Raw genomic sequence first — 14,229 nt, 5'->3', positions numbered from 1 at the left:
CTTTCAGTTAAGGCTGCATGGCTTAATTACTGCTGTGCAAGTAAAAGATTGTTGAAGATTTTGTTATGCAACTATATTAAATTTAAAAATCAAATGTAGGAGTAGCGAACAGAATTTGTAAGCTGCTCAGATTTGTTGGACTACAGCAACAATACTAAATACATGGTACACTAAACACAGTACAGGAGGAAAAGTGATGAATGAAAATCGAAATTGCTCCAGGAATATACAGTATATTATATTCAATATATTAACCTTCCTCCAGGTCAAATCTAATAACGTATATAGATTTTGCTCATTTCCAATAATGGCTTAGATTCAAAAAGTTTTCTTTCACCCAGAATTATTCCCTTCTCCCTTCTAGGTTGGAATCCGAATTAAATTCAAGGATCCTATCGAAACTGTAGGCATTTAATTTATTGGGACTTCCTGGATGGATAATCTCCCAGTTTTATTCTTCAAATTTTCACATAGCGCTTTCTATTTTTTTCCTAGTTTTTCAGAAACCCTGACTAAAAATTGACTAAGTGTAAGGGATTTAATATGTAACATCAATATAAGGTATGCACATAAAAATAAAACTCACTCAATTCTCATATATGTGCATATTTCAACTTCTATGATTTATTCCAGAATCACTCACTTCACATACAATGTGAGATGTGGATGTCTTTAAATATTTTAGCTGTATATTCATTGTATTTTTCAATCCATCCCTTATTTCTATTTCACCTTTCACTGTTCATGAGTAGATGTCATTAATTACATTACTTTTCCAAAGATTAGCTCTTAAGTGTCTGGCTATCAACTGATAACATAAACACTTTTTCAAATGTTCATTTGTTTTTCATCTCTATATTAAATATATACATTGCACTGTAATCTGACAATCCTTAGTTCTGTTCATCTTCACAGGAAAACATGCAAAGTAAGGACAGAAAACCTGCAGCATGGCAAGATAGTCGCTTGATTCCACAATTTCAAACAAGAGCTAATGCCTTCTCCCTGGTACTAATAAGTTCCAATTCCTTCTCTCTCATGTTTTGTAAAGTGGTGAATTGAACTGAATTAAATCCACTCAAATTAAATTGATTAAAATAAATAATGAACTGAGTGATGTAGAAAGTTAGCACCCATCCTACTCCTAGAAAAATGAAATATTCTAGAAAATATTAAAAAGGCAGAATATTATACCTCCCTGGATGAGAAAGGGAGAAACATGCTCTTGGAAAGCAACCCCAACCTTTGTTAATAGCTCCAGAAAGACAAAAGATATCTTATTTACAACACAAAAGACCTTCAGCTCCAGGGTGATGGGATTAGCCCTCACTCAGATCCAACCAAGACAAAGCCATTAAGCCATAATAGAAATTGCCAAAGCAATTACATCATCCAGCAAGATTCAACCAAGCTTAGGACTCAAGACAACCTACAAAGTTACCCCTGCATGGCCCATGGCAGTCTGACAGGATACATTTCTTGCCACAGGAACAGGAAGCAGGTTCAAAGCCCAACAGAGGTCATAAATCTCTTTCCCTCCCTCACCCATGTGCCTTTTTTTGCCCCAGACCTCAATGTGGTCCTGTCCACCATTAAACCATCTTTCCAAGCAGTCTCCATGTTTGCAGTGTCTTTCCTCCCACTTGGAACTGAACCCAGATGGACATTTCTTCCCACAGTGATATTCTGGCTATCCTGCCTTTCTCTCCTTTAGGCAAGATGCAAATCAGCTGAGATCTTGTTATTGGGTAAATTAATAGACATATTAAAGTGGAAGAGTTATACTCACAGAAAGTGATGTACGCTTGCAAATATATTCAGAGACATTTCAAGATATACCAGGCTTTGAAGGGATAAAGAATTTACAGAAGCCATCATTCCAACAGTATTTTATACTCCCTGAGATTATAATATGGTTGGATATAGACACAAACAGGAATATTCTAATTATGCCCACAAAGGTGAATGACCTATGCAGATTGATGAAGAGTCATCAATCAGCTACAACAGGGGTTGGGAACTGAAGCCATTTGATGACTTTTGGACTTCAGTTCCCAGAATTCCAGAAATTCTGGGAGTTGAAGTCCACAAATCATAAAGTGGCCATAGTTCCCCACCTCTGGGTTATAATATGACTATAATACTGTGGTAATTCAACCTTGCCTATAAAAAGAGAACTGAAGGAGAAGTTAAAAATCCCACCTTCTACTCCATTGAAGATCATCTCAGAAAATCCCCGAACTTCCCTCTTCCCTGGCCAATGGCAAGAAGGATTTATTGTTGTGTCATGTTTGTGTGGTTAAAATACTCAATATGAAATATTTACATTCCTAAAATAAAGCTTTTAAAATTTACTGGTGCTTCTCCTGATATTGTTGGATGGTGTTCAGAGTCATTGGAAAGAAAAACCAAATGAACAATAGAAAAGAGACATGGCAAGGCAAAGTATTACATGGTCAGTACACAAAGAAAACCTAGGAGGTAAAGCAAATAACAAGACTTGGCGATGATTATGAGCAGGAAAGTTGGAAAAAAGGGACAGATTCTGGCTGTACAAGACCAAGCCTTAAGAACAAATGCACACAAAGCTGGAATTGAGAAGATAGCAACAGAAAGCAAGTGCTTTTTCTACAACCTAGTTAGCTTCTGCAAGAAGACTACAGAGATTGATTACAAACAACCACATGATAAAATAGCAACAATGGCATATTGGAACGATTACAAGAAATGCCATTTGCCTGCCAGCAAAGAATTGGTGGGATTATAAAATAGACAAAATAATAGCAAATAAAGAAGCTAAAATATGTTCTGACTTTAGAATACTAACAGACAAGCACTTGCCATGTAACACGCCAGACCTAACAACTGTTCATAAAAAAAAAAAGGCTGAATAGTAGAGGGTCAGGACTTGAAGAAAGCAGAACAGAAAAGAATGAACTGGAGACAATCACAAAGACCTGAAAATAGAACTAGAATGACTGTGGCAAATGTGGTACCAATATTAAAATGCACCAATATTAATACACTCCAGGGGTCCAATCCAAAAATATATGGGACTGAACACTGCACAGATTGACAAAATCATCATCAGACAGTTGCCAATGGCAGCTTTACTTGGAACAGCTCACATCCTGCAACAATATGTCTAACCCCATCAAACAACATTTGCCTATCCCAGGTCCTTGGAAGGATTCAGTGGGTAGACAAAAAGGCAGAATCTAGTCTAAATATCTATCTGACGGTGTGACCAACCATAATAATTCATTCCTTTATGCTTTAATGCTGCTTAAGGAAGAAGCAGCAGAAGTCAAACCACTTGTAGCATAAATTTCTAACCATCTTTACAGCCATGATTTCAGGAAAGACAGCGTGCCCAAATACCTATTAGCACAATTCTACCCTAGCTACTTAAGGCTTTCCTCAAAAGGAGAAAATCAAGTTGGTCAAAATGTCTGGAGTTGTTCTAATATTGCTTGGTCTAAATAGTTTGAATTTGGCCACCCAGGACATTCTCCAGGGAGGAAGATAAAGACAGTTGAGTTTAGGCTGATCCATTGTTGAAGGTATTCAAGTTGGCGGTCATGCAAGACCAGGGAAGCTTCAGCTGTACTGGACATTCCCCAAAGAAAACCACAAGGATGGGAATGTTTGGGTCTTGCTCTGTCCCTATAGAAATTGTAGTTTTACTCCATCTACCAGTAAGCAAAGAGAATGGTTCCTTTCCTATTTGTTGCATGAAGAATGATGTTAGACATGAGCCTCAGTGGGAGGTATCCACTTTTGCCTCACTGAGATAAATGAAAACAGCTGGCAAGTAAGTGCTCAGAGTCCTGTGCAATGTTCCGTTCCACAGTTCTCTTCCCATATCAACACAATGTATTTTTTGCACAATTTATAACATGTCCATGTTAAATCCAAACTTCTTAATGCTCACGAGATGACATTGCTTCACTCCAGTCCTAATATTTGTGTTACCTCCAATATGGCTTGTTCTCTCTTCCAATATTATTACTGTTCATATCTACTACTTTTTCAAAGCATCTATACAGCTGAATATGTTTGACTAGTATCTGTTCCAGGTTTCAGATCAGATTTAAAAACTCAGAGGTATTCATTTCATTCTAAATGAAAACACAGCAAATCATTGAAATCAAGCCTAGACTAGGAACTCAATGAGTACATAACAACAGTACAACAACCACAACAAAACAAAACAAAACATTGTTTTAAAACCACTCTTTAACATCAGGGTCCAGTAATTGATGTAAAATTCCTAATACCGGTAACTAATGTATTACAAATGTCTGGGAGAATAGTTTGGGAACAAATCCCAAAGTCAGGACAATTACTAATAGCCTACTAATAATTCCATATCATGATTAAGGCAGTATTTTAAAGTTCTTGGAAAATTCTATATTTGTTTGTGAGGATATTACCGTGAAGGGAAAAAATGCTTCTTTATTGTCATAGCAGACTAGATAATGAGTTTTTACTCAAATTTACTTACATTTGTTTTTATTTTCTATCTTCTTAAATTTAAATATCTCCCAACTACCTTCTTAAATCTTAGCACAGAACAACAACAAACAAGTTCGTTTTGTTCAATAGTACCTACTAATTCACTATTACTGTGCAACTAATTATTTCTGCATCAGGGCTTCAACAGGTCCAGAATCAAGACAATCAAAACAAGAAAAGCCTTTTTAGGATCTGAAAGCCAATGACGTTTATACATCCTGAACTCTTGCAAAAGAGAAATTCACCATCATTCTAATTCTCCATAAAAAGGGAACTGACTTGAACAAGCAACATATTCTAAATCCTTCACCTTCAGACCAATAAACTTTTGCCACAGAGAGAGTATTAAATCTAGTCTGTGTCATACAAGAGAGTTGGAACAATTGCATGACAGCTGCTATGATGGATGTAAAATCCTAAACTGACTTAGATCCAAGAAGCTTAGCAGAAAGGAATGTTTGTTCTCCAAGAAAAAATGCTTGGCTGATTCTGCAACATTAGCAATGAGATAGCTTCTTTCACTTCAGACTGGGCAACGTAACTTCTATTTGTTCTGCTCATTCACCACAAAACACAAATACTGCAAAAAAGACATTCATCTGTGGAGGAAACCTGGTCAAAGATTCCTTCATATCATAACAATTAAATAGAAAATAGCTCTGGAATTGAAAAATAATTATGTTTTATAAGTAAAATGTATCTGAGATTATTCTCTTTATACTAAAGGAGTATGCCAATTTGCCAATGTGTTTGCACTTTAGACAGGCCAGTTCAATTATTGATTAATTCTAAAGTGAGATGCACACATGATTTAACTTTCAACAAGTGTAGTATTTTGGCATACCAGAATAAAAACGTTCCCATTTTTCTAACTTATTTTGTTATTGCATCATATGTCTTGCAAGGGAAAGAAAGTGTGGATGATAAACACACTGTCCATTACTTCAGGTTTACAGTTAGATCTGATTATTGTTAGAATAATATTAGAATAATATATTAGAATAAAAAATTAAGCCACAAAGCTCATTCTTTCAGTAATTTAGCATACTTTAAGGACAACAGGATACTGAAGAGCCTGTTCCCAAACTAATTATTTTAAATATAGTCCTATTTTGGAAAAAAAATTAAAGAATGTATAATCCTACACAATTTCACTTGGGAAGGCTAGCTCTACTGAAGTTCATCATAGGCTATTTCTGAACTTCTGTAGGATATTAATTACTCTCAATTATATCAGTGTAATTCCATTTTAAAAAGTGGGAAACAGCTTAAACATGCAGGCAAATCAACATTTTCCTTATTTTTGCTGCACCCAACAATATTCTGAAATAAATTCTATCTCCTTCTATGGAAACAGGCAGAGGATTATAATCTAACAATCCTCCATGCCCGTGGAAAAAGCCTGGAGGCACTCTTTTCAGCAGTGTAATTCTTAACAAGGATGTATAGAAATAAAAAAAGATAAAGATATGCTTCTATTTGCAAATGATAGCAATGCCAAGAGAAGACAAGGCAGAATGCATTATGCAAATAATTAATCCGATATCTATAGCTGAATGTGTCAACAGGTACCGTGATGCTCCATGAAACTAGTAAGCTATTAAGTCACTGCCCTCAGTGTCTGTCAGAGAATGACATGGTTTTCTCATTTACAGGTAGTCTTCAACTTACAATGACAACTGAGCTCAAAATTTCTGTTGTTAAGTGAGACATTTGTTGAGTTTTGCCCTATTTTATGACCTTTCTCACCACTGTTATTAAGCGAATCACATTGATCAGTTAGCAAGTCGCTTGGTTGTTAAGTGAATCTGGCTTCCCCAATGACTTTGGCTCATCAGAAGGTTGCAAAAGGGGATCCTTGGGACACGACACCGTGTCACAAACATGAATTGGGGAACACAGGATCATGGCAACGCTGCAAAGGCATCACTGTGAAAAATGGTCCTAAGTCACTTCTTTCAATGCCGTGGTAACTTTGAACAGTCCCTAAACGAACCATTGTAAGTCAAGGACTGTCTCTATTTACCACAGCAGGCAGAAATCCAACTGGGCAGATTTCTCCCACTTGGAACAATCCTTCACCTGCTATTACCCACTTCCACTTTACAGCTGTTATCCTGGTGCTGAGGTGATGGTGGAGGAGGAGGAAGAGGATGATGGGAGTGGATGGTAAGGAAGAAGCCCATCCACCCCACAGCTAAAGAAGAGTTAAGGGACAGGCGGCTGAAGGGAATTTCGCCCAAGGAAGGCGTGAAGGGGCGTGGGAGGGCCAAGGCGAGCCAGCGGGAATGTCTTTCGCGCCGGGTGAGCGTCGAAAGGCGGCAGCCGCGTCCCTCTTCCACCTCCCATCCTGGAAGCAGACACGGTAACCGGCCCGGCGGGAGTAGCTCTCTGCTGCCTGCCCCGAACTTGCTGCTTTCCCCGAAAGTGAGAAATCAAAAGTCAAAGTTAGGAAATCGGTCGAGAAAAAGAAAGGACGGTTCTTTGTTTGGCAGGGGGAGGCAAAAAAAAAAAAAAACCCACTCTGTGCAACATGTGGGCGCTCGGGAGAGGCTGGCTCCGTCGATAGCGTCCTAGCCAAACTTGTGGGGCGCATGGGAGGGGGAGCCTTTACTCAGAGGCGGTTTGAGGGTTTGGGGGTCTTAGATCTGAAGCCGTGAGGGGTTGCCAACTTACCTCGGGCCCCGGGTGGCGGTGTAACGAAGAGGCTGAGCAGCAGGCAGAGTATCTGGGTCGGGGGGCGAGGGAAAGGAGGGCTGCGTGGTCGTTCTGCCTGGAAGCGCTCTGACATTCTTAATCCAGGCTGCAAGACAAACTTGGATCAGCTGGTCCCAGCCCCATGAATGCACAGTTGCAGAGCGGAGCGAAAAGAGTCCTGAAAACTCAGGATGTGAGATATTTCCTGCATGCAGTTCACTCCGAAACCCCTCCTGCTCCTGCCTAGGCTGCTGATGAGTTGGGCTTTGGTTTCAATTTTTTTTTTTTATAATTTTAAACTGTTGGTGGGTTGGCTTTTTGCCCCCCCCCCACCTCCTTGGCAAGAACAAATCTGTTGACCGTTTGCAACAACTGAGCAACTCATCCAAGCTGGCAACAGGAGGCACTAAAAATCTTTTCCTGAAAGAAGGCAGGCCTTGTGAAAAACTGCCCTTGCCAACTTTTACAGTTGTCATTATAATGGAACTAATTGTTGTCTTCTTCGCTTTCCTCCTGCTGCTCCTGTGCCGGGTCCTAGCGCCCTTCCAAGCTTGGGTAGATAGAACCCGTCCCTTTACAGAGAGGTTGACCTGCTTGCCAGTTTTCAATCGGTTTGGAAGGAAAGGCGTTCATTTGGAATTCATTTTTAAGGTTGGCTGTAAAATCCCTTTTCTCCTCCAAGGATGATAAATGATCTTGTTTTGTCTCGAAAGTCATTCCATCTCAAGTCTCAAATAGTTGAGTTTGCATGTCTGGAAAATGATTAGGGATAAAAGCTGATGGATTCTCATTCTTAATTTGATTTCAAGTGTTGGTTATGATCCCATTCCTTTTAGGAGAAACTGAGGAAGATTGCAAATCTACCTCTATAATGGTAATAGTTATCCACCTGGTAGATACATTTGAAATAAATCCTGAAGGCAGAGGGATTTACTGGTGTAGAGACCACACAGACACAACTGCTACTATTATGAAGAGGAGGGGGAAAAAAGACTGTATAGTTCAGTAAATTTAAAATGACAGAACTTGGCTATCCCTGATTGATTTCTTTTATTTATGAAATGCTGTGACTGAAAAAGTTCTGCTCATATGTCCGTGCAAAAAAACAACAACCCCAAAACATTTAACCTAGGGACCTCAATATCTAACAGATCTTTATAGCTTATGGAGGTCAGATGAATCTGTGAACCTTGCTTTTTGCATCCAAATCTCTGTGGGGTTTAGAGTTTCTCCTGTTTATTTTAGTATTTCTCATCCCTTCCTATTGATTCCAGTGAAAGGGAATTTACTCTGCCATCTCCAAATCTAATTAATTTCTGGACCCATTTTAGAGATTTCTGAGAGTTTTATTTTGCTGACCTATTGTGTCACTTAATACACCTTGTTCTAGTTTCACTTTCTAGCAAAGCATTTTTGATGACACAACAATCGCGGCACATCTTTTCCTGACAAACAAATGGGAATTCTTCAGCATTAACCCTCCCTCTTCAAAGACGAAGTAGATTACAGGGGTGTCAAACTGGTGCTCCATCACTTGAGACTTTCAAGGAGAGATTGGACTGCCTTTTGTCAGAAATGGTGTAGGGTCTCCTGCTAAGGTGGGGGGGGTTGGACTAGATGACCTACAAGGTCCCTTCCAACTCTGTTTAACTGTAAAAAAAAAAAAAACCCGACCCCAGCTCCCTGAAGGGGAAAAACATCACGATATGTCATGTGACGGCAATGTGATGCTGCAAGTTTGACACCCGTGAAATAGAATGTCCATAAAAACTTGTTACATGCTTTCTAAAATAAACTCAGTCTCGATGAAGAAATGTAATCATATATCATTAACTGCAACGCAAATCTTATGCAAGAAAAATGTTCTTAGGGATGCTTCTCCCCTAAAATACAAATGTACATATTCAGTCAGAAAAAAAATACTGGGTGCAATGTTCATGGCCCATCTGTTGCCACCAACTTGTAACTGAAGGTGGAAGACATTAAAGTAGTCATATGAATTGCAATTAATGTAATGTTAATTCCAATTTAATTAATTGATTTTAGTTTTAGTTTTAGTTCTGGTCCTGCAACATTGTGCATCCTTGTCCTTTCTCTAGGTTAATATGTTATTGTAGTGGAGATGGGCAGCTGAAGCTACTAGGTGACTATATTTATATACAATCCGTATCTTTTTTCCAGTGACAGATTTTATTCAAATTGGAAAAAGTTTGTTTTGCCCCAAAGTGGACTACAAATCATGGGAGCAACAAGGACCGTGGAAGCACATTTTCTGGCTAGATCTGGATTTGGGCCATTTGTCCTAATCCCTGAATTGGAACCTCTAAAATAAAGCAGGGAGGGAAAGTACAGATAGTTCTCCCTTAATAAGCGGTCACTTAGCAAATGTTTGGGGTTATGACGGATCTTACCAGAGCTACTTTGCAACCCATTTTCAAATTTCTAATGCCATCTCTCCCGCTTTCACAATCACATGGTTGCATTTTGGGCCCTTGGCAATTGGCTCAATTTTCAGTATTTTTTTTTGCCAGTTTCCAATGTTTATTTGAAGTTTCCAGAAAAATGCACCTATTGCTGAAAATAGATTTGCTTAACTACCACTATGTTTGCTTAATGACCTCTGCAAAAAATAAAACAAAAGTTTGTAAATCAGGCACAGTCCTTTAACAACAGCCATGACCTTAGACCAGGCGTCTCCAACCTTGGCAACTTTAAGCCTGGAGGACTTCAACTCCCAGAGCTGGCTGGGGAATTCTGGGAGTTGAAGTCCACCAGGCTTAAAAGTCGCTGGCTGGGGAATTCTGGGAGTTGAAGTCCACCAGGCTTAAAGTTGCCAAGACTGAAGACCCCTTAGACCAGTTGCCAAGGTTGAAGACCACTTAGACCATATTTCTGGGCTCAATTATGGTAATTAAATTGAGGACTTGTATAGGCAGAAGCATCAGAAGTATTTTTTTTTTCAGTTACGCTTTTGCTCAGATGTGTAGCTTTACCCTTTCTCTCATTTCCTGTAAGGCTCTTCAGTAATCTAGATTTGAAAGCCAAAATGCATTGTGGGCCATAACAGGAATACCCTAGTCCTGTATCAGAATGGGTTAAAGCAACTCTTATCTTTCCTTGGCCATGTCTGGCTGTCCTTCCCATGTGTCACATGATTCTGGGCAGAAATGTTCAGGGTAAGGAATTTCCAACAAGCCCTACCTATATGCGCATGCATGTTCCAAATCAAATTTTGATCTTTAAATCTAGATCTAATTTCCCACAAAACTGGGACTTTTCATAACACAAATTTCCCGCTTCTTTGAGTCTTTTTAATCATTGCTAGCTTTTTATGTATATCTAGGCCTCCCATAATTTGATGCAACTATAATCACACAAGCACTTCTTTTGTGCCATTTATTAAAACAAACATCCTACGTTTATTTTTTTTACTGCTGCAGGGTTGAGTTTGCATAAGTTCCACATACTCTATATTGGTTGGCCCAGTAACAAGCTTAAAAGGGAAAATATAGCCATTTATTTAAAAACAGAGTTTTCAGAACAGGATTGCCTCTTCTACCTCACCCCAATTCCTGGTGAAATTCCCCAAGGGATCTCCCCATTTAAATCAAATGGTGGCAGCTTTAGTATCCAGCCATTCTAGAACTCAGGGTGAGAGGCTGTGAGTGTAGAAATCCCAGGACAGGATATAGCAGTCCTGTGGACAGTGTTTATGACCAGATATCCTGTTACAATTACTTGTAAAAATCCTCATGTAAAGAAGAAGCCAGAGCTCTGGGAAGGATGCGGCAAAGCAGACCATGAAAGCTTCATGTTAGTGCATACATATACTGGTAACATTAATAGGTCATCAACTGAGGTTATCTCTTCTGGAACAGCTTTGTTCCCTATGCCATCCGTCTGGTAAACTTGCAAGATTAGTTTTTCTCGCCATGCGCATATATACATCCAAACTAGAATATGTTGTTTCTCTGTGGCATATATGCATAATTTTGTATTTATTTATTTTGTCATGTTTATGTGTTATGTGTATATTGGAGGTGGAGACCCTTTGAGAGCTGTATGCAATGAAGTTTCATTTTAATGTATGCCGATTAGTGTACATTTAAAGTGACAATAAAGTTATTCTAACTCTTCCAACTAACTAACTAGTGTATTGAGGAAATAATCTGAGGTAATGAAATATGTGTGACACTTTTTTTAGTCACTGCTGGTGTGCTGCATTTTATTGAGTATTCATCTCAGTGCATTATTCAAATTAGATGCCATCATAGACCTCTTTATCCTAGATGTTGTAATCAACCATGGAGCTAACATAAACCATCATCTGTCAACTGTGGAAGCCTAAAAGATGATTTGTGACTTTGGACTAGTCTGTCCCTTTCATTCCAATCTATCCCTTAGGACAGTTGTTGTGGATGGGAAAAAAAAGCAAGTCTTCAAGCAAATGGAAGTATAACCTTAATCTGGTTTAAAAGAACTAATACAGAGTTACTTGACTTTAAAGTGAAATACCTTGGATAAACATGGCACATGAGGTAGGGATAAATAGGAGCTGACATTTCTTCCTTTTCATTTTGCATGAATTCAATCTAATGAATGGCAAAGGGTTATCATGTCTTAGAATTGATCAGAATTTTTATAAAGTTATAAAATTATTGTATGAAAATCTTCCTTCCTGGTCAGTTATGAACACTTGCAAGCTCACACCAGGTACAGATATTATTTTGGTCTTATTTTAACATATGAGCTTCAAATGGATTGTCTCAAACAGATATTAGGTATGGATTGTGTCATATAATTAATTAAATGCCTTTTGGATGGACAAATAGAGAAATTAATGGACATTTTGCTACTATTCGGGACTTCAGTTCCTTAACAGAGACTACATGTATTATCAAAAGTTACAAATGATCCCTAAATCTATCCCTAAAATTCTCATATTTACTTGTTTGTAACCTTTAATTGGGTAAAATGTTGCATCATAGGGCAACAATTTTTTAAATCACATACCTCAAATGGGCTAACGTAAAGAATGCATTCAAAATCTGGGACCCATGATTCCCATGGGACTAAAATTTGGCAACTATGTGGCTGCTTCACACTTCTGCACTGCCACTAGCAGCCATAGTCATATGATTGTCATTTCTAATGTTCCCTGTCAGCTTCCTTCAAGGAAAGTCAGTGGGGAAGATGACAGGAAGTCAGAAGTTGCTCCTACTCCCATCGGTGGTTGTTTTTTTTTTTTGGCTTACCCACAGTTATTCTGTTTTTCTGTTTAGGTAAGGCAATATCTCTGAAAAAAAAATGATACAACAGATCTACTTTTTTAGTCTACTCTAAAAGTTGTGACTGGATAGTAGTTTATGATGTGACAATTTAATTTTTAACTGTACAGAGTATAAATGCATTCACAGTTTATATTAAATGGTTTCTTAATTAAATATTTAACTTCGGGATGTGCTATTCTTGAGGAATGCATGGAAGCTTCCGTTTGTGTAAAATGCAGTAACCAGGCAGCTAATCTGCCCTTAATACTAGGACTGACTTAAATCCAAGTTTTTTTAAATTTTATTTGTTGTTTGTCAAGCATGTATGAGACAACAAGTATAATTATGAACATAACATATAAACATATAAGTATAAACAGGTATAAGTATATACATAATAAATGAGTATGAATGGGAACAGTAGGACAGGGATGGTAGGCATGCTGGTGCACTTATGCATGCCCCCTTACAGACTTCTTAGGAATTGAGTGATATGGTAGATACTTTAAGGTTAAAGTTGGGGGTTTAAAGTTGTGAGACCAGCATTGTTTGACAGTTATTTTCAAAAGCTTGGAGGTTGAGTATATAAAAAATCGAATGACCGAGTATGAACTTGTCTGGATGTTAAAATCTTAAAAGATGCTCTTACTTTTGGAGATCTCTCTATCAAGGCCATGAGAAAATGCTTTCAGTACTTTCAGTGGAATTGACTTCAACTTCCATTTTGCTTTAAGGGGAATTCATAATCAAATCTTACAGCAGCACTGATAATGGTGCAGCAACTTTCACCATACATTGCAGTAGCTGACTAGTTTAGGAAAAGTAGAGGAGACCACATGGAACAAATGTTCCATTCTCTGAAACATCTGCTGTTTCCTGCTCTCATCATTTGCTTCCAAAGTTGGCCTTCATACACTGATAGTGCTGGTTGGAAAGCCTTTTAAAAAAAGAAACCATATCCAAACAATCCACAATCATGCACTCAGTGCAAAAAAGCCTATTTAGGTTTATTCAGGACACTCAGCAGGAAAAAAAGTGAACTACTCTGTCTCCATCTCATGTTGAACCAAGTTAAAATCTCCCAGTGAATTCCTGTATTTAAATTTTTGAAAGGATCACTTACAAATCCACATTTCCTCTCCTACTAAAGACTTAATTGTTCCAAGAAATATGTAACTTTTGGTGAACTGTGAGAAGATACAGAGTTAATTTCAAGCCACCATTATTACACTAAACAAGTGGAGGCCTTGTATTTTTCAGAAGTAATGTAAAAATAACCTGCAGGAGTGATAATGACTTTGTTTTTGTCTATAAATGCTCATTAAAGATACAAAAGCAAAATGAACATTTTATCACTTCAGTCTTGCCTTGCTCCAAAAGCCTGGCCTTCAAAATATAACTGCAATATATTTCTGGAATTCTTAGTCGTAGACCAGAACACAGAAAAGCAAAATAAATAAACACACATGCATACAGTATATATAAATAAAAATTGTAACAATAAAAGAAAAACCTGTCTCAAAATTTGACAGTGTGAGGATCTGTGTTAAGTCTTTCCTTTTTGACATTGCAATCTTCTTCACAAAATTAAGCTACATTTGGATATAGTTTAAAATTTGGCTGGAAAGTAAGGTAGAAACATGACACTTCAAAGTCACTCAAATAAAGTAATAAAACAGAAACAATTGGGGAACTGTGAATATCTTAAATGAAAGTCAAATCTTAACAATACATGCTGGTTGCA

At 37.9% G+C, this 14,229-nt stretch overlaps 1 protein-coding gene across 1 annotated transcript in view; it reads right to left on the bottom strand.

The window, feature by feature from the left end:
* The window catches only part of ADAM12 (ADAM metallopeptidase domain 12), a 287,867-nt gene extending 280,326 nt beyond the window's left edge, over positions 1-7,541 (bottom strand). The window contains exon 1 of the mRNA XM_026704952.2: positions 7,195-7,541. Within this exon, the coding sequence (XP_026560737.2) occupies positions 7,195-7,309 (115 nt within the window). The 5' untranslated portion in view covers positions 7,310-7,541. The remainder of the gene's footprint in view (positions 1-7,194) is intronic.
* Positions 7,542-14,229: the final 6,688 nt, after the last annotated feature.

The sequence above is a fragment of the Pseudonaja textilis genome, chromosome 4 (genome assembly GCF_049901715.1).
Source record: "Pseudonaja textilis isolate UNSWEBS1 chromosome 4, rPseTex1.2, whole genome shotgun sequence".
NCBI classification, from domain to species: Eukaryota; Metazoa; Chordata; class Lepidosauria; order Squamata; family Elapidae; genus Pseudonaja; species Pseudonaja textilis.
This window is presented reverse-complemented; position numbering and strand designations above follow the sequence as displayed.